This window comes from Staurois parvus, unplaced genomic scaffold, assembly GCF_062004578.1.
Source record: "Staurois parvus isolate SC_StPar_1 unplaced genomic scaffold, SC_StPar_1.0 ptg001050l, whole genome shotgun sequence".
Lineage (NCBI taxonomy): Eukaryota > Metazoa > Chordata > Amphibia > Anura > Ranidae > Staurois > Staurois parvus.
This window is the reverse complement of record NW_028318846.1, coordinates 307,531-325,140: the sequence shown is the minus strand read 5'-3', so window position 1 is coordinate 325,140 and position 17,610 is coordinate 307,531. Positions and strand designations below refer to the sequence as shown.

The following is a 17,610-nucleotide window of genomic DNA, read 5'->3' as shown; positions in this document are numbered from 1 at the left end:
AAAATAATCAATAATTAGAACTAAATGGAAAAAAGAAAAAAACTCAATGAAATGATAAATGTGAAAATATAATTTTTGGAGCAGTATAATATAGCTGATCATCAATTAATTCTCATATAACTTTGATTTGTATTGAAATCTGTAAATGTGTTTTTATGCATACTTTATAGTGATTAACAATGGTGCATTTCAGATTATAAACGCATACCTCCATATCATGGCAAGAAGAGCAATGCAGGAAAGACAAGAAAAGATTAAGATAATTGACACATATCTAATGACAAATATGTGGGAAGGAAAACACTACAAACCTTTTCGGGTATTTCAATGAGAATAAAAGCTTTACAATGTTATATTTCCAAATAATTTGTCACACAAATATTTCTGTTTTAATCCTTTGCAATAGATCTAATTATAGGAGAATATTATGGATTTCCAAATGCTAATTGGTTCCGTAAATGAAAGCCATCATTGGACCTTAATTGTGAGTATACCTATGAAGTGCAGGTTACTTAAATTAAAAAAACCTATGAAGCACTTATTCTTTTATTTTACCTGTATTATTCTATAGATTTGTGTGTGTTTACAATCTTTTGCACTAAAAAAGGTAGACACTACATACTAACCCAGAAGTAAACATTAAAGATACTTCCACTAACACAATCAATGTGAAAATTGAAATAAATTGTTTATAATATCACAGCGTCTGGACACTTATATAATTGTTATAACATATTTTTGGCTTCATCACATGCCCTTTTTTACAGACCAAAAAACGGGTAGGAAATGTCTGTGCATGTTATGTTGCGAATATGTAGTGGATGGCCTAGTATTACCCCCATTGCAGCAGCCATGTTCTAATACCGTGCCAGAGGATTGGCTACTGTATGCATCAGAACATGCAGCTCATTGCTACCTGTTCCTCGGTCCAGTGGTGTCCTCATTATTGCTGGTTTCACTTTCCGTCTTCTCTCCCTGGCGCAACAATCTTTATTGTCTGCACACGCCTATGACAGTTTGTGGATTGACAGCTGGGTATCCAATGCGTATGTCACATATCAGAGAAAACTACAGGGTGAGAGGCGATCCCAAAGTAAGTTGGAGAGAGTAACCGTAAAATTAGGATAACAATCCCCCCACCGCTCCCCAAAGGTCCGCAGTCTCTGGTCATCTCCTGTACTATGTCCACAGTCTCTGGTCATCCCCTGTGCTTTGTCCACAGTCTCTGTTCATCTCTTCTACTATATCTGCAGTCTCTGGTCATCTCCTGTACTGTCTCCGCAGTCTCTGGTCATCTCCTGTACTGTGTCCGCAGTCTCTGGTCATCTCCTGTACTGTGTCAGCAGTCTCTGGTCATCTCCTGTACTGTGTCCGCAGTCTCTGGTCATCTCCTGCACTGTGTCCGCAGTCTCTGGTCATCTCCTGTACTGTGTCCGCAGTCTCTGGTCATCTCTTCTACTATATCTGCAGTCTCTGGTCATCTCCTGTACTGTGTCCGCAGTCTCTGATCATCTCCTGTAGTATGTCTGCAGTCTCTGATCATCTCCTGTACTGTGTCCGCAGTCTCTGGTCATCTCCTGTACTGTGTCCGCAGTCTCTGGTCATCTCCTGTACTGTGTCCGCAGTCTCTGGTCATCTCCTGTACTGTGTCCGCAGTCTCTGGTCATCTCCTGTACTGTGTCTGCAGTCTCTGGTCATCTCCTGTACTGTGTCCGCAGTCTCTGGTCATCTCCTGTACTATGTCTGCAGTCTCTGGTCATCCCCTGTACTGTGTCCGCAGTCTCTGGTCATCTCCTGTACTGTGTCCGCAGTCTCTGGTCATCTCCTGTACCGTGTCCGCAGTCTCTGACCATCTCCTGTACTATGTCTGCAGTCTCTGGTCATCTCCTGTACTATGTCCGCAAGTCTGAAGTCTCTGGTCATCTCCTGTACTATATCTGCAGTCCAGCGGTTCATAATATTTATTTTCGTGTTTTACTCCTCTAAAACATAAGTGCGTCTTATGTAGCCAAAACGACAGTAAAGACTGTTTACTTTATGATTACATGTTAAAGACAATATCACAATTCTAGTCTCAATAATCTTACAATAAATAAAAACATTAGAACATTTATAGCTGTTTGAATCCTATGCAGACAGCCCTCAGGGGTTCTCTTTCTTATTATTGTCAAAGTAAATGATCATGATGGTTGGTTGGCTATCACAGTTAAGCAGAAATAGGAAGGTATACAAAGGAATAAAAAATTAACGGATAAGATCGTCTTTGTGGACCTGTTACATGTTTCACACATTTGTATAGTGCAACATGTCACATTTTAAAAACAATGCAGCTGAGTAAACCTGCAGCACCCTCCCTCTGCCGTAAGTACAGTTAGAAGTTGCACGTACTGCAGCGCATCTCTGCAGGTCCGTCCATATGTCTGCATCATTCATTCACAGTGCTCTTGTAATATTTGAAAAAGTAAAACAGCACTGGGTACTGCTATGGTAGTTCATTGATTTCACATGCTAGTATATATCCTTGCCCTTACATCCCGCAAAAAAGCAAGCAAACATAATGACAGGTGTGCACAAGACCTGCATGACACCAGTGATCTGCTGATTGCTGTTAAAATGCTTTACAAAATGCTGCAGAAAAACATAGTACATGCAACTTTTTTAATGGTGCCAAAAGGAACATGTATTAATTTTGTTAAAAATGTTACGTTAGCTGAAGATCATTTAATACTGACCTATGCAGATGAAGCATTTATCCAAAGCTGCAGCTTTCCCACGCCAGCTCCACAATGAGAACAGTGCAATCACAGAAAGAAGATATCTCTATTCTCCTTCTGCTTTAAGTTCAGAGACTGTCAGTCAACACTCTGACACCCCCCACTCTCATTGGAGTAAAAGAATGTGAAGGAGGTGTAGCAGCATATGATCTGCTTTAAACTATGAACACATCACTCACAAGTACAAACAACTTTAAAAATAGCATATGGCCAGGACCCAACATTCTTTTAAGGATAAAAGAGGAGGGTGAACTGGATCTGTGATGTCAACCAATAGCTGGATTTAGGCAAATTTCAACAGAACCATTGGCACAGGGGTGCCTAAAAAGTGCACTCCTGACGACAATAGAAGTATGTGCAAAGGAGATTTCTACATACTTCTCCTTTACAATTGTTCCATTGACTAATCAGATTGTGAAAGTTAGTAAATATTGGGCCTAAGGGTAAAGACAGGTGTCACAGATTAGGAATATTTTAGAAGAGTACACAAGTGATGGTTGAACATTTGCTTTTTTTAGGGCCAGCTGCAGCTGAACACATTTATTGTTAGTGACTGATAGCAATATTTTGTTATTTTTTTATCAACAGGTGATGTATCCTAATGAAAAAAAAACATTATACCTAAATTCCCTGGGCGAGAGTGATTGGGCCATGCAGCAGTGTAGCAACGTATCAAGGTAAAAAAATATACTGAAATACTGTAAATATGTAAAGTAAAAGTTGACTTTTAAAAAAAAAAAAAAAACACATTTTCGTTATTTGAACCTTGACAAAAAAAGGTTTAACATGCCATGCCAGCGTGTCCACCCTGCACATGTTGAATGCTCATTTTTGTCTCGGGTAGAAGAGAGCAGAGATCGAATTACGTAAACCACTGATCCTTCTAGCACAAGACTGCATCACTCCACCACTGCAACAGTCTTCATTAGTTTACTATTCCTGATGTAATGAAGACTGTTTGGGGCTCCGTAGACCATTAACAAGTACACTGCAGATTTGTGTGTAAATTACTTTTTCAGGGAGATAAAAGGATCACTTCTGTATATGGTTGTTTTGTATCGAAAAGACAAAACAAGCAGTTGACAACTTACACTGCATGTACACACCCACTGCATGGTAAAAGCTTGACATTTTTATGTTTTAGGTTCTTGTCCACAGTTGTGACGTAACGGACACTTTTCCAAAGGTGTTTTTGGTTTTAAGAAATATTAACTCTTGTACAAACAACAACGATAAGGTGGGGTTGCTGTGGTAGTTTAAGGAACTATTGTATTGCCTGACTATGCTTGCCAACCTGCTCATACACTGATAGAAATATTTCACAGAACCTCTATGAATGTAAGACAATTGAGTGATTGACAGATCAGCCCTATCAATTCACACATATTTTTAAAATATCAATACTACTTACCGTATATACTCGAGTATAAGCCGAGTTTTTCAGCCCATTTTTTGTGCTGAAAAACGGCCCCCTCGGCTTATACTCGAGTCAACGTCGAGTCAACGTTGCAGATGACATGCTGTCCCTGTCATCTGGACACCCCCCCGGGATCAATCCTGTCAGTGTGGGAGGAATAGTGCCCCATCGTTGGTGTTAGTGGGGGGGGGGATTACTGCCCCATCGTTTGTGTCAGTGGGGGGAGGAATAGTGCCCCATCGTTGGTGTCAGTGGGGGGAGGACGAGTGCCCCATCGTTGGTGTCAGTGGGGGGAGGGATAGTGCCCCATCGTTGGTGACCCCTGCTCCAGCCTGGGCTCGTTCGCTCCCTCCCTCTCCCATGGTACACACTTACCTGTCAGATGTCTTCCTTCTCCGGCCGCTTTCCTCCTCCTCACTCGCTCAATCTGCGGTGCCGCTCGGCTCCTCCTCTCGCCGGTGATTGGGCGCCTGTGTGCCTCTCCTGAGCTACAGTTCCGGCGGCCAATCACCGGCGAGGAGGTGGAGCTTGGAGAGGAGGAGCCGAGCGGTACCGCGCAGATCGATCGAGGACAACGGCCGGAGAAGGAAGACATCTGACCGGTAAGTGTGTACCATGGGAGAGGGAAGGAGCGAATGAGCCCAGGCTGGAGCAGGGGTCACCAACGATGGGGCACTATTCCTCCCCCCACTGACACCAACGATGGGGCACTCGTCCTCCCCCCACTGACACCAACGATGGTGCACTCGTCCTCCCCCCACTGTCACCAACGATGGGGCACTATTCCTCCCCCCACTGACACCAACGATGGGGCACTATTCCTCCCCCCACTGACACCAATGATGGGGCACTATTCCTCCCCCCACTGACACCAATGATGGGGCACTATTCCTCCCCCCACTGACACAAACGATGGGGCAGTAATCCCCCCCTCACTAACACCAACGATGGGGCACTATTCCTCCCACACTGACACCAATGATGGGGCACTATTCCTCCCACTAACACCAATGATGGGGCACTATTCCTCCCACACTGACACCAATGATGGGGCACTATTCCTCCCACACTGACACCAATGATGGGACACTATTCCTCCCACACTGACACCAATGATGGGATACTATTCCTCCCACACTGACACCAATGATGGGGCACTATTCCTCCCACACTGACACCAATGATGGGGCACTATTCCTCCCCCCACTGACACCAACGATGGGGCACTATTCCTCCCCCCCACTGACACCAACGATGGGGCACTATTCCTCCCCCACTGACACCAATGAAGGGGCACTATTCCTCCCCCCACTGACACCAATGATGGGGCACTATTCCTCCCCCCACTGACACCAACGATGGGGCACTATTCCTACCCCCTCGGCTTATACTCGAGTCAATAGTTTTTCCCAGTTTTTTGTGGTAAAATTAGGTACCTCGGCTTATATTCGGGACGGCTTATACTCGAGTATATACGGTAGTAATGGCTTGTAAGAAATGAGTGGAGGGACATTTCAGAAGGGCATAGCTGGGCAATCTTAATTAGTTACTGGTCAAGGTACTTTAGTTCTTTGAAGCCAGACCACCAATAGAGTTTAAAGAGCTGGGGTTGGGAATAATTTAAGGAGAAATAGATTAGACGATTTATGACATAGTTCCACAAATGAAATGACATAAATCACTTTATTCAAGTAAAGTTCTATTTGATAACTTTTTTTACAAGTAAAAATGTATCAGTATTGTTAAATTGTTTCTGTGTTTTATTTTTTAGAGCTTGTTTCAGAAAAAATAATATCAACGTCTCCAAGATAAAATGTGAAAGTAAATCCCACCCAAACCAAATCGACAGCGTCTCCTGCGGTGTTTTTGTGTGCAAGGTATTATATTGAATAATAATAAAATATATTAATTTGGTTTCTTGTGAAAACTAAAGATAAAAATATATATATATATATATATATATATATATATATGTTTTTTTTTTTTTATAATGTTCTTTAAAAAACTATGTAAGATTGTGATGGACATCTTTATTTTATTTAGTTTGCAGAGCACATAATCGGACATAGCGAAATCTCGTTTGAAAATTCTACAGCTAACATCAACGAACTTCGCTATGAAATAGCTAAAACTATTCTTAAAGAAAGAGGTATGTAATAATTGTTATTTTGATTACAAACTGTATCATTAAAAGTTTTGTTGAGATGGTGAGATGTTTACAGTTATATTTTAAATTATAAGACAACTATTATTGAGATAGATATAAACGCAACGGCCTCTTAATTTTGCACACCTTGCTAGTGGCAAGATAATATCACACACATTACACCGTGACCAACAACCAGACCCCAGAATACAAGGCAGGATGGAGCCATGCTTTCATGCTTCTTTTCTCCATTTACATCTCCCCCCTTGGCAAACTGATACACTCCCACGTCTTCACGTATCACCTCTGCAACGATGACACTTGAATTTACCTCTACACCCCTCGCCTCAATCCCGCAGTCTCCGCCCGCATCACCCACCTAGTAAACGAGATATCAGACTAGATGTTGCTCCATTTACGCAAACTTAACCTTTCCAAAACCAAGTTCCTAGTTTTCCCCCCAGCCCATGCCCCCCCCCCATCCTCTCCATCACGACCAAAAACAACACCATAACTCACACCCCGAAAGCTAAAGTCCTAGGTGTCACCCTGGACTCTAAGCTATCATTCCTACCCTAAGTCCAATTGCTGTCAAATTCATGCAGGCTCCACCTCCGCAACATCTCCAAAATACGTACGTTCCTAACCCCAGACACTACTAAACAACTCGTTCACTCCCTTATTATCTCACGTCTGGACTACTGCAACTCCCTCCTCACCGGCCTCCCTCATCACAGACTATCCCCACTGCACTCAGCAGCCAGACTCGTCCACCTTACCACCAGCTCCACTTCTGCCACCCCTCCCTGACACTCCCCACATTGGCTCCTGATTGCCCAACGCATTAAATTCTAACTACTAACACTCACATACAAAGTCATTCACAACGCCGCCCCAAACTACCTCACCAACCTGATACTGAAATACCACCCAACCCGTACTCTTCGCTCCTCACAAGACCCCCTACTTTCTAGCTACCTGGTCTCCTCCTCCCACGCCCGACTGCAGGACTTCTCCAGGACTTCACCCATCCTCTGGAAATCCCTAACCTAATTCATCAGGCTGTCACCTACCCTCCACAACTTCAGGCGCACCCAGAAAAAACACCTCTTTAGAGAAGACTACCCCACCCCAACCTAACAATAGATCTCTGCTCCTCCTACCACTCCATCCAACACAACCACTTCCTCCAATACCCCTCCCCCCTCCCTCCTAGATTGTAAGCTTGAAAGATCAGGGCCCTCAATCCCCTTGTGTACTGTATTGTTACTGTACTGTCCCATGTATTGTCTCCCATTGTAATGTACAGCGTTGAGCAAACCTTTTGGCGCTATATAAATACTGTATAATAATAATAATAATAATGTTGTTTACCTTAACAAGACGTCTCCAGCATGTATAGAGGAATAAATGGATTGTGTTGCTGCCATGTGATTGGCTGATTATGAATTTTAGTTAACAAGCAATTAAACAGGGGCACCTAATAATGTTGGTGTTTGTGTCTATGTGTGTGTGTGTATTAATTTCTCTATATATAACTATAGAAATTTTTTGTAAAAAAAAAGTATATATAGAATGTCAATGTACATCAAGGATTTTGGGTTGGGATAGTGTTAACAAAAAGAACTGTGCATTTGATTGGTTAAATTATGGTGTTTTTGTATCATTTTAAATTACTTACAATTTTTAACATGCCAACGATTTTACACAACAACACTTCAAAACTATTGAGCAAAGAAAATGAAAAAAAAAAAGTTAATGGAATTATTTGTCCCTCACAGTGTATACATTTCAGTAACTGCATCACATCTCTCTATAAAAACACTCAGCTTGGGCAGTACATGCTCCCACTTTGGTTAACTCATTAAAAAAAAGATTAATGTACATTTAATACACAAATTAGAAAGGTTAAAAGGGGATGAGGCATGAAGCTTGAGCAGCCTGTACACCCACAAAAAAGGTTCCAAAATTCATAAGAAAAACATTTTGATGTCCTTTAGCACAAAATTATATATATATTTTAAATTGATTAGCTATGACAGAGGCAAAAATTTTTTTTATTGGCAAACAAAGAGTCACAATAGACCAGGCCTTATCTTATGGTGTGTTTCTTTTTATGACATGCAAAGTCAATGATAAATATGGCTATAAATGCACAGCCTGTTAAAGCAGTAGTGTTGATGTATTTATTTCAAATAACATAAAAATGTCAATTTATATATAAAAATTACTAAAAATTAAAAGAAAAATTTGAATATGACTTTCAATGACAAGCCTGCATAAGGCTTTACACAACATTTCAATTAAATGTAAAAACCAAAATATACATCAATATTAATATAATTATTTAATTTTCTTAAAATGTATTTACTTTAGTTAGATTAAAATAAAGTTTTTTGTTATACAATTTGATATTATTACTTAATAAATAATATATATTTAAAAAGTATTCCAGAATTCACTGTAAAAAGCCAAAGATTAGTAGTGATGAGCAAGGTAAAGTTTAGTAATTTATAGTACCGTGTGTGCTTAGTAAATCAAAAGGGAAACAAAACAATTGATTACATCTATTATTATTTGCAAATGTATACTTATGTAATTTTTTAACTTCAACATTTATTTGATGCAGATGATTTGCATGGCCTTTGCTGGATATGTGGAGAAGAAAACGATTTCAATGAACACACATACACAGTCCAATGGGTATGTTTCAGAAAACATAAGAATTAACTTATAATTTATGCACCCAAAAATATAAATATTTATGAGCATATGAACACTTGTGTGTTAAAGAAAGGACAATTACGCTGTGTAATGTGATAAAATTTGTCAAACCATACATTTCAGTTGAAACACGATTTCATCACTTGGTTAATACATTAAACTTTTTTCATCTTTTGCTTGTTTTTACATTATTATTATTGTTATTATTATTATTATTATTATTAACAGGTTCCTGCCCAGCCTATAGATAGATGGCGGCCTTCAAAACCCCTTATCCCTCTAGGTGGATGACATCGGAGTACTGGCACCGTTGCTGGTAACGTGACCTGGTGTGACCAATCACAGCAGGTCACATAACAGTTGTATACAATGGATGGCTTCCTTTCATGCCATCCATTGGATACTAGTATGTGTAGCTGTGAATGGTCACAGCGGTCACATGCACAAGCTGGGCCAATCACAGCCCAGCTATGTCATGTGATTAGCTGTGGACAAATCACAGCTAAGCACAAAAAAAAACGTGAATGAATCGATGTCATTCAGGTAAATGCTTGCTTATAGCAGAGTAATTCATTGCTATAAGCTAATTTTCCACCAAAAAAAAAAAAAAAGCGTCACCAAAGAAGTACAATGTTACTATGGTAACATAGAACTACTTTGGTCATAGTGAAATATGAAAAAAAAGTCTTACAAAAAAGAAAAAAAAAAAAAAAGGGAGAGGGAGGGGTGAGAGAGAGGGGATATAGGAGGGGTGAGAGAGTGAGAGAAGAGGGGAGAGCGAAAAGATATACATAGTTTTAAAAGTGTGTTTTGCCATTTACAGAGCCATATATGTATGTATGTAACAAAATTAATTAACTTCATCTTTTAATATATCATTTACATTTTTTCCAGATTTCATGTGAAAGTTGTGCACTGTGGTTCCACATATCCTGCACAGGGCAACAAATTCCAGACGAATACAGATGCCCATTGTGCATTCAAAACTATTACTAAAAATGTAAATATTGTTGGACTTTATTTAAATTTCCTAGAAGAACTGTGATGTTTGATAGATTTTGTACATATTTATATTTTGGTTGAAGTGTCCGAAAGGTTTGACTATGTTGTCAATTTCTAAATTATTTTTATATAATGTACATATTAAAATTGTTCTACATGCAAAATATTAAAATTGGTTTATCTATGTTCAAAATGTATAATTTAATTGTATATAAATTACATGTTCAGTTTGTGATACATAAACACTTATAACCACCTCCCGCCCTCCATATAGTACAATGACAGGTGCAAGGTGGTTCTCTCGTTCTTGGAGGATGTCACATGATCAGCTGTGTCCAATCAAAGCTCATCGCATGTAAACACGGAAAGGCTGGTTATCGGCATTTCTCTCCTCTCGAGCTGTCATGCTGACAGAGGAGGAGAGGAGAGCCAGTAATCGGCTTTACGCCGAGGGGACATGTGCACTGATCATGAGAGCACTGATGATCAGTGTAGCCCCAGCAGTGCCACCTGTCAGTGTCCAACACTGACTCGTGCCAGTACCCATCAATAACACATCAATGCCACATGTCAGTGCCTACCAGTGCACATCAAGTCCACAGATCAGTGCCCATCTGAGCTGCCTTTCAGTGTCTCCCATAAGTGCCAGTCAGTGCCACCTATCAGTGCGAATCAGCACCACCTATACGTGTTGCCAATCAGTGCCACCTATCAGTGTCAGTCGGTGCTGCCCATCAGTGCCAGTCAGTGCTGCCTAACAGTGCCATATATCAGTGCTATGTATCAGGGCTGCTTTTCAGTGCCCATCAGTGATGCCTGTCAATGCCCATCGGTACCACCTACCAGTGCCTCCTCATCAGTGCCACCTATCAGTGTGGATCAGTGCAGCCTATCAGTGCCCATTACTGCAGACTCATTAGTGCACATCAGTAAAGGAAAAAAGTCACTTATTTTGAAAATTGAATACCAAAGACATAAAAAAAATTGTATTTCAAATTTTTCGGTAGTTTTTGGTTTGTTTGGGAAAACAAAAAAAAAAAGGGTGATTAAATAGTAAAAAAATAAAGCTCTATCTGTCACAACAAAAATGAATACATTTTTTTTATGGGTACAGTGTTGTATCACTACGCAATTGTCATTCAAAGTGTGATAGGCAGGAAGGGGGGAGAAGTGCCCTGTACGCAGGGGGTTACATTTGTTATAAAATAGATGTAAGTGCGTGTTGCATTGTTCCTTTTTTTAATGTAACGGATAGGATTTGTATGGCCTTCAAGGTGTTGAGAAACTGCAAGTCCCATGAGGCCTTGCAAGACTATGACAGCCACAGGCAAGAGTCCCAGAGTCAGAGACATGATGGGACTTGTAATATTTATACATCTGGAGGGCCATAGTTTGGAGAACCATGCTTTACATCATATGAGTTTGTACAATATCAAATATATAGGACTTAAGTATGATTTAAAATATAATATGTAAATAATATTGACTATTAAAGAAATAATGTGAAAACAAATCTCACGGAGCTGGCCCTTCCCCCCCATCATGTGGGCTTGCTGCCTAACACCCTCCCACCCCTCACTCTTCTGTTCCGTCCATGCTGGAACTTCTAGTCCTCCGTGTCCCTGACACAGGCAGCCGTCCACAGCCCTTCAACCTCCCTTTGCCTGCAGTCTGGCCCCCTGCTAAGGGAATCCAAACACAGGCCCTCTCCTCCCTTCCCCCTCATGCACAGGGCCATTGCCATGGTAACCTGACAGGAAGTGTCTGGTTACCAACAAGCCTCACAGCTCTATACTTAAGGGTGATCAAGAAACGGATCCCCCCACCTCCACCCTGTACCCTACCCGTTGTTCCATATTGCCATCCAGAGAACTGTACTGTGTACTGCTGTGTCTGCTGTGAACCTATGGACTAAAGGAACTGTTGACTGTGCCCCAAAAACCTCCCCAATTAAAGCACGCACAGTGGGTTCTGTGCAATCTGTCTCTGTGTGCTCTCTGGTTCTCTTGACAACAAACAACATCTTGAATCACAGCACTTGCACAAATTATGTATCGCCTCTATTTCGACTTTCCAATTAACTAGTTGGCAAACGGAGATAGCCAAATGACGGCTACACTGCGGCCGCCCATTTCTTGAAGGGTGTCATATGACATCTCCATGAACGTGCTCTCCTGCTCGCCCCCGGGGGCACGCATCCGGCAATCTCCATGATCGTTGTGTCCTATGGACACAGCTGATCACGTAAAGTAATGGTAAAAGGCCAATCACAGCGGCCTTTTACAATGTGATCTGCTGTGTCCAATGACACGCTGATCACCAGGTAATGCAATTACCGTTTCTCAGCTGAACTTTCCTCACGCTGTCAGAACATGTGGAAAGTACAGCAGATAACCGGAAGTTGTCAGAGCAGGGATCGGCAAAAATCGTCAAGGCAATGAACATCAGTGCCCTGATGATCAGTGCCCAGCAGTGACAGCCACCACTTCCGCCCACCTGTGTCACCTACCTGTGGCCAAGAGTGCCACCCACCTGTGCCCAGCAATGCCACCCACCTTTGTCACCAACCTGTGCCCATCAGTGCCACCCACCAATGCTCATCAGTGCAGACCAGTAGTTCCGCCACTCCTTCCCAGCAGTAGCCCCAGTCAGTGACACCAGTCAGTGCCGCCTAGCAGTGCCGCCTATCCGCGCCATCTCATTAGTGCTGTCTATGAGTGCCCTTCAGTGCTGACTATCAGTGCCGCCTATCATTGGCCATAAGTGAAGCCTATCAGTGCCGCATCATCAACACACATCAGTGAAGGAGAAAAATTACCAGTTTTCAAAATTTTTTAATAGAAACATAGAAATGTTTTGGGGGCACTATTATTGTTTATAGTGCAAAAAAATAAACACACAGTGGAGAGTACATACCACGAAAAGAAAGTTGTATTTGTGACAAAAAATGATAAAACTTCAGATGGGTACAGTTCTGCATGAACGCACAATTGTAATTGAAAGTGCGACAGCGCATATAGCTGAAAATTGTCGGGGGCAGGAAGGGGGTAGAAGTGCCCTGTAGGCAGGAAGGGGGTAGAAGTGCCCCGGTAGGCAGGAAGGGGGTAGAAGTGCCCGGTAGGCAGGAAGGGGGTAGAAGTGCCCTGTAGGCAGGAAGGGGGTAGAAGTGCCCCGGTAGGCAGGAAGGGGGTAGAAGTGCCCGGTAGGCAGGAAGGGGGTAGAAGTGCCCTGTAGGCAGGAAGGGGGTAGAAGTGCCCTGTAGGCAGGAAGGGGGTAGAAGTGCACGGTGGGCAGGAAGGGGGTAGAAGTGCCCTGTAGGCAGGAAGGGGGTAGAAGTGTCCTGTAGGCAGGAAGGGGGTAGAAGTGCCCTGTAGGCAGGAAGGGGGTAGAAGTGCCCTGTAGGCAGGAAGGGGGTAGAAGTGTCCTGTAGGCAGAAAGGGGGTAGAAGTGTCCTGTAGGCAGGAAGGGGTAGAAGTGCCCTGTAGGCAGGAAGGGGGTAGAAGTGCCCGGTAGGCAGGAAGGGGGTAGGAGTGTCCTGTAGGCAGGAAGGGGGTAGAAGTGCCCGGTAGGCAGGAAGGGGGTAGAAGTGCCCTGTAGGCAGGAAGGGGGTAGAAGTGCCCGGTAGGCAGGAAGGGGGTAGAAGTGCCCTGTAGGCAGGAAGGGGGTAGAAGTGCCCTGTAGGCAGGAAGGGGGTAGAAGTGTCCTGTAGGCAGAAAGGGGGTAGAAGTGTCCTGTAGGCAGGAAGGGGTAGAAGTGCCCTGTAGGCAGGAAGGGGGTAGAAGTGCCCGGTAGGCAGGAAGGGGGTAGAAGTGTCCTGTAGGCAGGAAGGGGGTAGAAGTGTCCTGTAGGCAGAAAGGGGGTAGAAGTGTCCTGTAGGCAGGAAGGGGTAGAAGTGCCCTGTAGGCAGGAAGGGGGTAGAAGTGCCCTGTAGGCAGGAAGGTGGTAGAAGTGCCCGGTAGGCAGGAAGGGGGTAGAAGTGCCCTGTAGGCAGGAAGGGGGTAGAAGTGCCCTGTAGGCAGGAAGGGGTAGAAGTGCCCTGTAGGCAGGAAGGGGGTAGAAGTGCCCCGGTAGGCAGGAAGGGGGTAGAAGTGCCCGGTAGGCAGGAAGGGGGTAGAAGTGCCCTGTAGGCAGGAAGGGGGTAGAAGTGCCCTGTAGGCAGGAAGGGGGTAGAAGTGCCCTGTAGGCAGGAAGGGGGTAGAAGTGCACGGTGGGCAGGAAGGGGGTAGAAGTGCCCTGTAGGCAGGAAGGGGGTAGAAGTGTCCTGTAGGCAGGAAGGGGGTAGAAGTGCCCTGTAGGCAGGAAGGGGGTAGAAGTGCCCTGTAGGCAGGAAGGGGGTAGAAGTGTCCTGTAGGCAGAAAGGGGGTAGAAGTGTCCTGTAGGCAGAAAGGGGGTAGAAGTGTCCTGTAGGCAGGAAGGGGTAGAAGTGCCCTGTAGGCAGGAAGGGGGTAGAAGTGCCCGGTAGGCAGGAAGGGGGTAGGAGTGTCCTGTAGGCAGGAAGGGGGTAGAAGTGCCCTGTAGGCAGGAAGGGGGTAGAAGTGCCCGGTAGGCAGGAAGGGGGTAGAAGTGCCCTGTAGGCAGGAAGGGGGTAGAAGTGCCCTGTAGGCAGGAAGGGGGTAGAAGTGTCCTGTAGGCAGAAAGGGGGTAGAAGTGTCCTGTAGGCAGGAAGGGGTAGAAGTGCCCTGTAGGCAGGAAGGGGGTAGAAGTGCCCGGTAGGCAGGAAGGGGGTAGAAGTGTCCTGTAGGCAGGAAGGGGGTAGAAGTGTCCTGTAGGCAGAAAGGGGGTAGAAGTGTCCTGTAGGCAGGAAGGGGTAGAAGTGCCCTGTAGGCAGGAAGGGGGTAGAAGTGCCCTGTAGGCAGGAAGGTGGTAGAAGTGCCCGGTAGGCAGGAAGGGGTAGAAGTGCCCTGTAGGCAGGAAGGGGGTAGGAGTGTCCTGTAGGCAGGAAGGGGGTAGAAGTGCCCGGTAGGCAGGAAGGGGGTAGAAGTGCCCGGTAAGCGAGGGGTTAATAAAATTAGGTATCCATTCAATGTATCCTCTGATAATCATAGAGGCCATGAAATAATGTATCACTTTAATTCATGATACTGCAGAATGTAAAACTGTAGCCACTGAAATATTGGGGTGCCAATTGTGACCCCTAAATTGCTGTAACACGACCTACCAACCACAGACATCCACAACAAAACTACCACAAACAATTATTGACAGACTTCCGCCCCTTCTGCCATAAACAGCACCCCTACCAAAGTAACACCATCAAGTGACAGAACTGCAACTGCACTGACATCCGTGTACCCATATGAATGGCGCAGCGTGCAAAGGGTTATATATTGTGTAGATCTGCCCCCCTTGTCATTTCCCCCCAGCAAGATCAGTCCGCCGTGAACATGTGCCCCCCTTGTCATTATTCCCCAGCAAAATCGGTCCCTCGTGAAGATCGGCCCCCCTTGTCTTTCCCCCAAAGCAAGATCAGTCCCCGTGAAGATGTGCCCCCCTTGTCATTATTTCCCAGCAAAATCAATCCCCCGTGAAGATCTGCCCCCCTTGTCATTCCACCCCAGCAAGATCAGTCCCCCGTGAAGATGTGCCCCCCTTGTCATTATTTCCTAGGAAGATCAGTCCCCCGTGAAGATGTGCCCCCCTTGTCATTCCCTCCCTGCAAGATCAGTCCGCCGTGAAGATGTGCCCCTCTTGTCATTCCCCCCCAGCAAGATCAGTCCCCCGTGAATATGTGTCCCCCTTGTCATTCCCCCCCAGCAAGATCAATCCGCCGTGAAGATGTGCCCCCCTTGTCATTATTCCCCAGCAACATCAGTCCCCCATGAAGATCTGCCCCCCCTGTCATTCCCCTCAGCAAGATCAGTCCCCCATGAAGATCTGCCCCCCTTGTCACTCCCCCCAGCAAGATCAGTCCCCCGTGAAGATGTGCCCCCCTTGTCATTATTCCCCAGCAAAATCAGTCCCCCATGAAGATGTGCCCCCCTTGTCATTATTTCCCAGCAAAATCATTCCCCCGTGAAGATGTGCCCCCCTTGTCATTCCCCCCCAGCAAGATCAATCCGCCGTGAAGATGTGCCGCCCTTGTCATTATTCCCCAGCAAAATCATTCCCAAGTGAAAATGTGCCCCCCTTGTCATTCCCCCCACCAGCAAGATCAATCCGCCGTGAAGATGTGCCCCCTTTGTCATTCCCCCCCAGAAAGATCAATCCGCCGTGAAGATGTGCCCCCACTTGTCATTATTCTCCAGCAAGATCAGTCCCCCATGAAGATCTGCCCCCCTTGTCATTCCCCCAAAGCAAGATCAGTCCCCCATGAAGATCTGCCCCCCTTGTCACTCCCCCCAGCAAGATCAGTCCCCCGTGAAAATGTGCCCCCCTTGTCATTATTCCCCAGCAAAATCAGCCCCCCGTGAAGATCTGCCCCCCTTGTCATTATTACCCAGAAAAATCAGTCCCCCATGAAGATCTGCCCCCCCTTGTCATTCCCCCCCAGCAAGATCAGTCCCCCGTGAAGATGTGCCCCCCTTGTCATTATTACCCAGCAAGATCAGTCCCCCATAAAGATCTGCCCCCTTGTCATTATTCACCAGCAAAATCATTCCCCCGTGAAGATGTGCCCCCCTTGTCATTACCTTCCAGCAAGATCAATCCGCTGTGAAGATGTGCCCCCCTTGTCATTATTACCCGGCAAGATCAGTCCCCCGTGAAGATCTGCCCCCCTTGTCATACCCCCCCAGCAAGATCAGTCCCCCGTGAAGATGTGCTCCCCTTGTCATTCCCCCCCAGCAAAATCAGTCCCCCGTGAAGATGTGCCCCCCTTGTCATTACCCTCCAGCAAGATCAATCCGCTGTGAAGATGTGCCCCCCTTGTCATTATTACCCGGCAAGATCAGTCCCCGTGAAGATCTGCCCCCCTTGTCATACCCCCCCAGCAAGATCAGTCCCCCGTGAAGATGTGCTCCCCTTGTCATTCCCCCCCAGCAAAATCAGTCCCCCGTGCAGATGTGCCCCCCTTGTCATTACCCCCCAGCAAGATCAATCCGCCGTGAAGATGTGCGCCCCTTGTCATTCCCCCCCCCCAGCAAGATCAGTCCCCCGTAAAGATGTGCCCCCCTTGTCATTATTCCCCAGCAAAATCAGTCACCCATGAAGATCTGCCCCCCTTGTCTCCCCCCCCCCCAGCAAGATCAGTCCCCCGTGAAGATCTGCCCCCCCTTGTCATTATTCCCCAGCAAAATCAGTCCCCCGTGAAGATCTGCCCCCTTGTCATTCCCCCCCAGCAAGATCAGTCCCCCGTGAAGATGTGCCCCCCTTGTCATTACCCCCCAGCAATATCAATCCGCCGTGAAGATGTGCCCCCCTTGTCATTATTACCCAGCAAGATCAGTCCCCCGTGAAGATGTGCCCCCCTTGTCATTCCCCCCCAGCAAAATCAGTCCCCCGTGAAGATGTGCCCCCCTTGTCATTACCCCCCAGAAAGATCAATCCGCCGTGAAGATGTGCCCCCCTTGTCATTATTACCCAGCAAGATCAGTCCCCCATGAAGATCT

General features: G+C 45.3%; 1 protein-coding gene across 3 annotated transcripts; it reads left to right on the top strand.

The window, feature by feature from the left end:
• The first annotated feature begins 75 nt into the window (after nucleotides 1-75).
• On the top strand, nucleotides 76-10,209 carry LOC149440885 (uncharacterized). Of its 3 annotated transcripts, XM_089658018.1 has the most exons (6): nucleotides 76-484; nucleotides 3,363-3,451; nucleotides 5,963-6,068; nucleotides 6,235-6,340; nucleotides 8,967-9,040; nucleotides 9,956-10,209. In XM_089658018.1, the coding sequence occupies exons 1-6, from the start codon at nucleotides 428-430 to the stop codon at nucleotides 10,055-10,057; spliced, it is 534 nt and encodes a 177-aa protein (XP_089514144.1). In that variant the 5' UTR covers nucleotides 76-427; the 3' UTR covers nucleotides 10,058-10,209. The 3 variants fall into 3 exon arrangements, 1 of the variants encoding a protein (XP_089514144.1); XR_016307474.1 differs by lacking the exon at nucleotides 5,963-6,068; XR_016307473.1 differs by lacking the exons at nucleotides 76-484; nucleotides 5,963-6,068 and having other exon boundaries at nucleotides 3,275-3,451.
• The last annotated feature ends 7,401 nt before the right edge of the window (nucleotides 10,210-17,610 follow it).

Bases quoted from the DNA above. Each gene is read 5' to 3' on its own strand.
- LOC149440885 (XM_089658018.1), top strand. From the start codon at position 428: ATGGATTTCCAAATGCTAATTGGTTCCGTAAATGAAAGCCATCATTGG. The intron at 6,341-8,966 runs GTATGTAATAAT...TATTTGATGCAG, and splicing joins AACTATTCTTAAAGAAAGAG to ATGATTTGCATGGCCTTTGC. The intron at 9,041-9,955 runs GTATGTTTCAGA...CATTTTTTCCAG, and splicing joins ACACATACACAGTCCAATGG to ATTTCATGTGAAAGTTGTGC.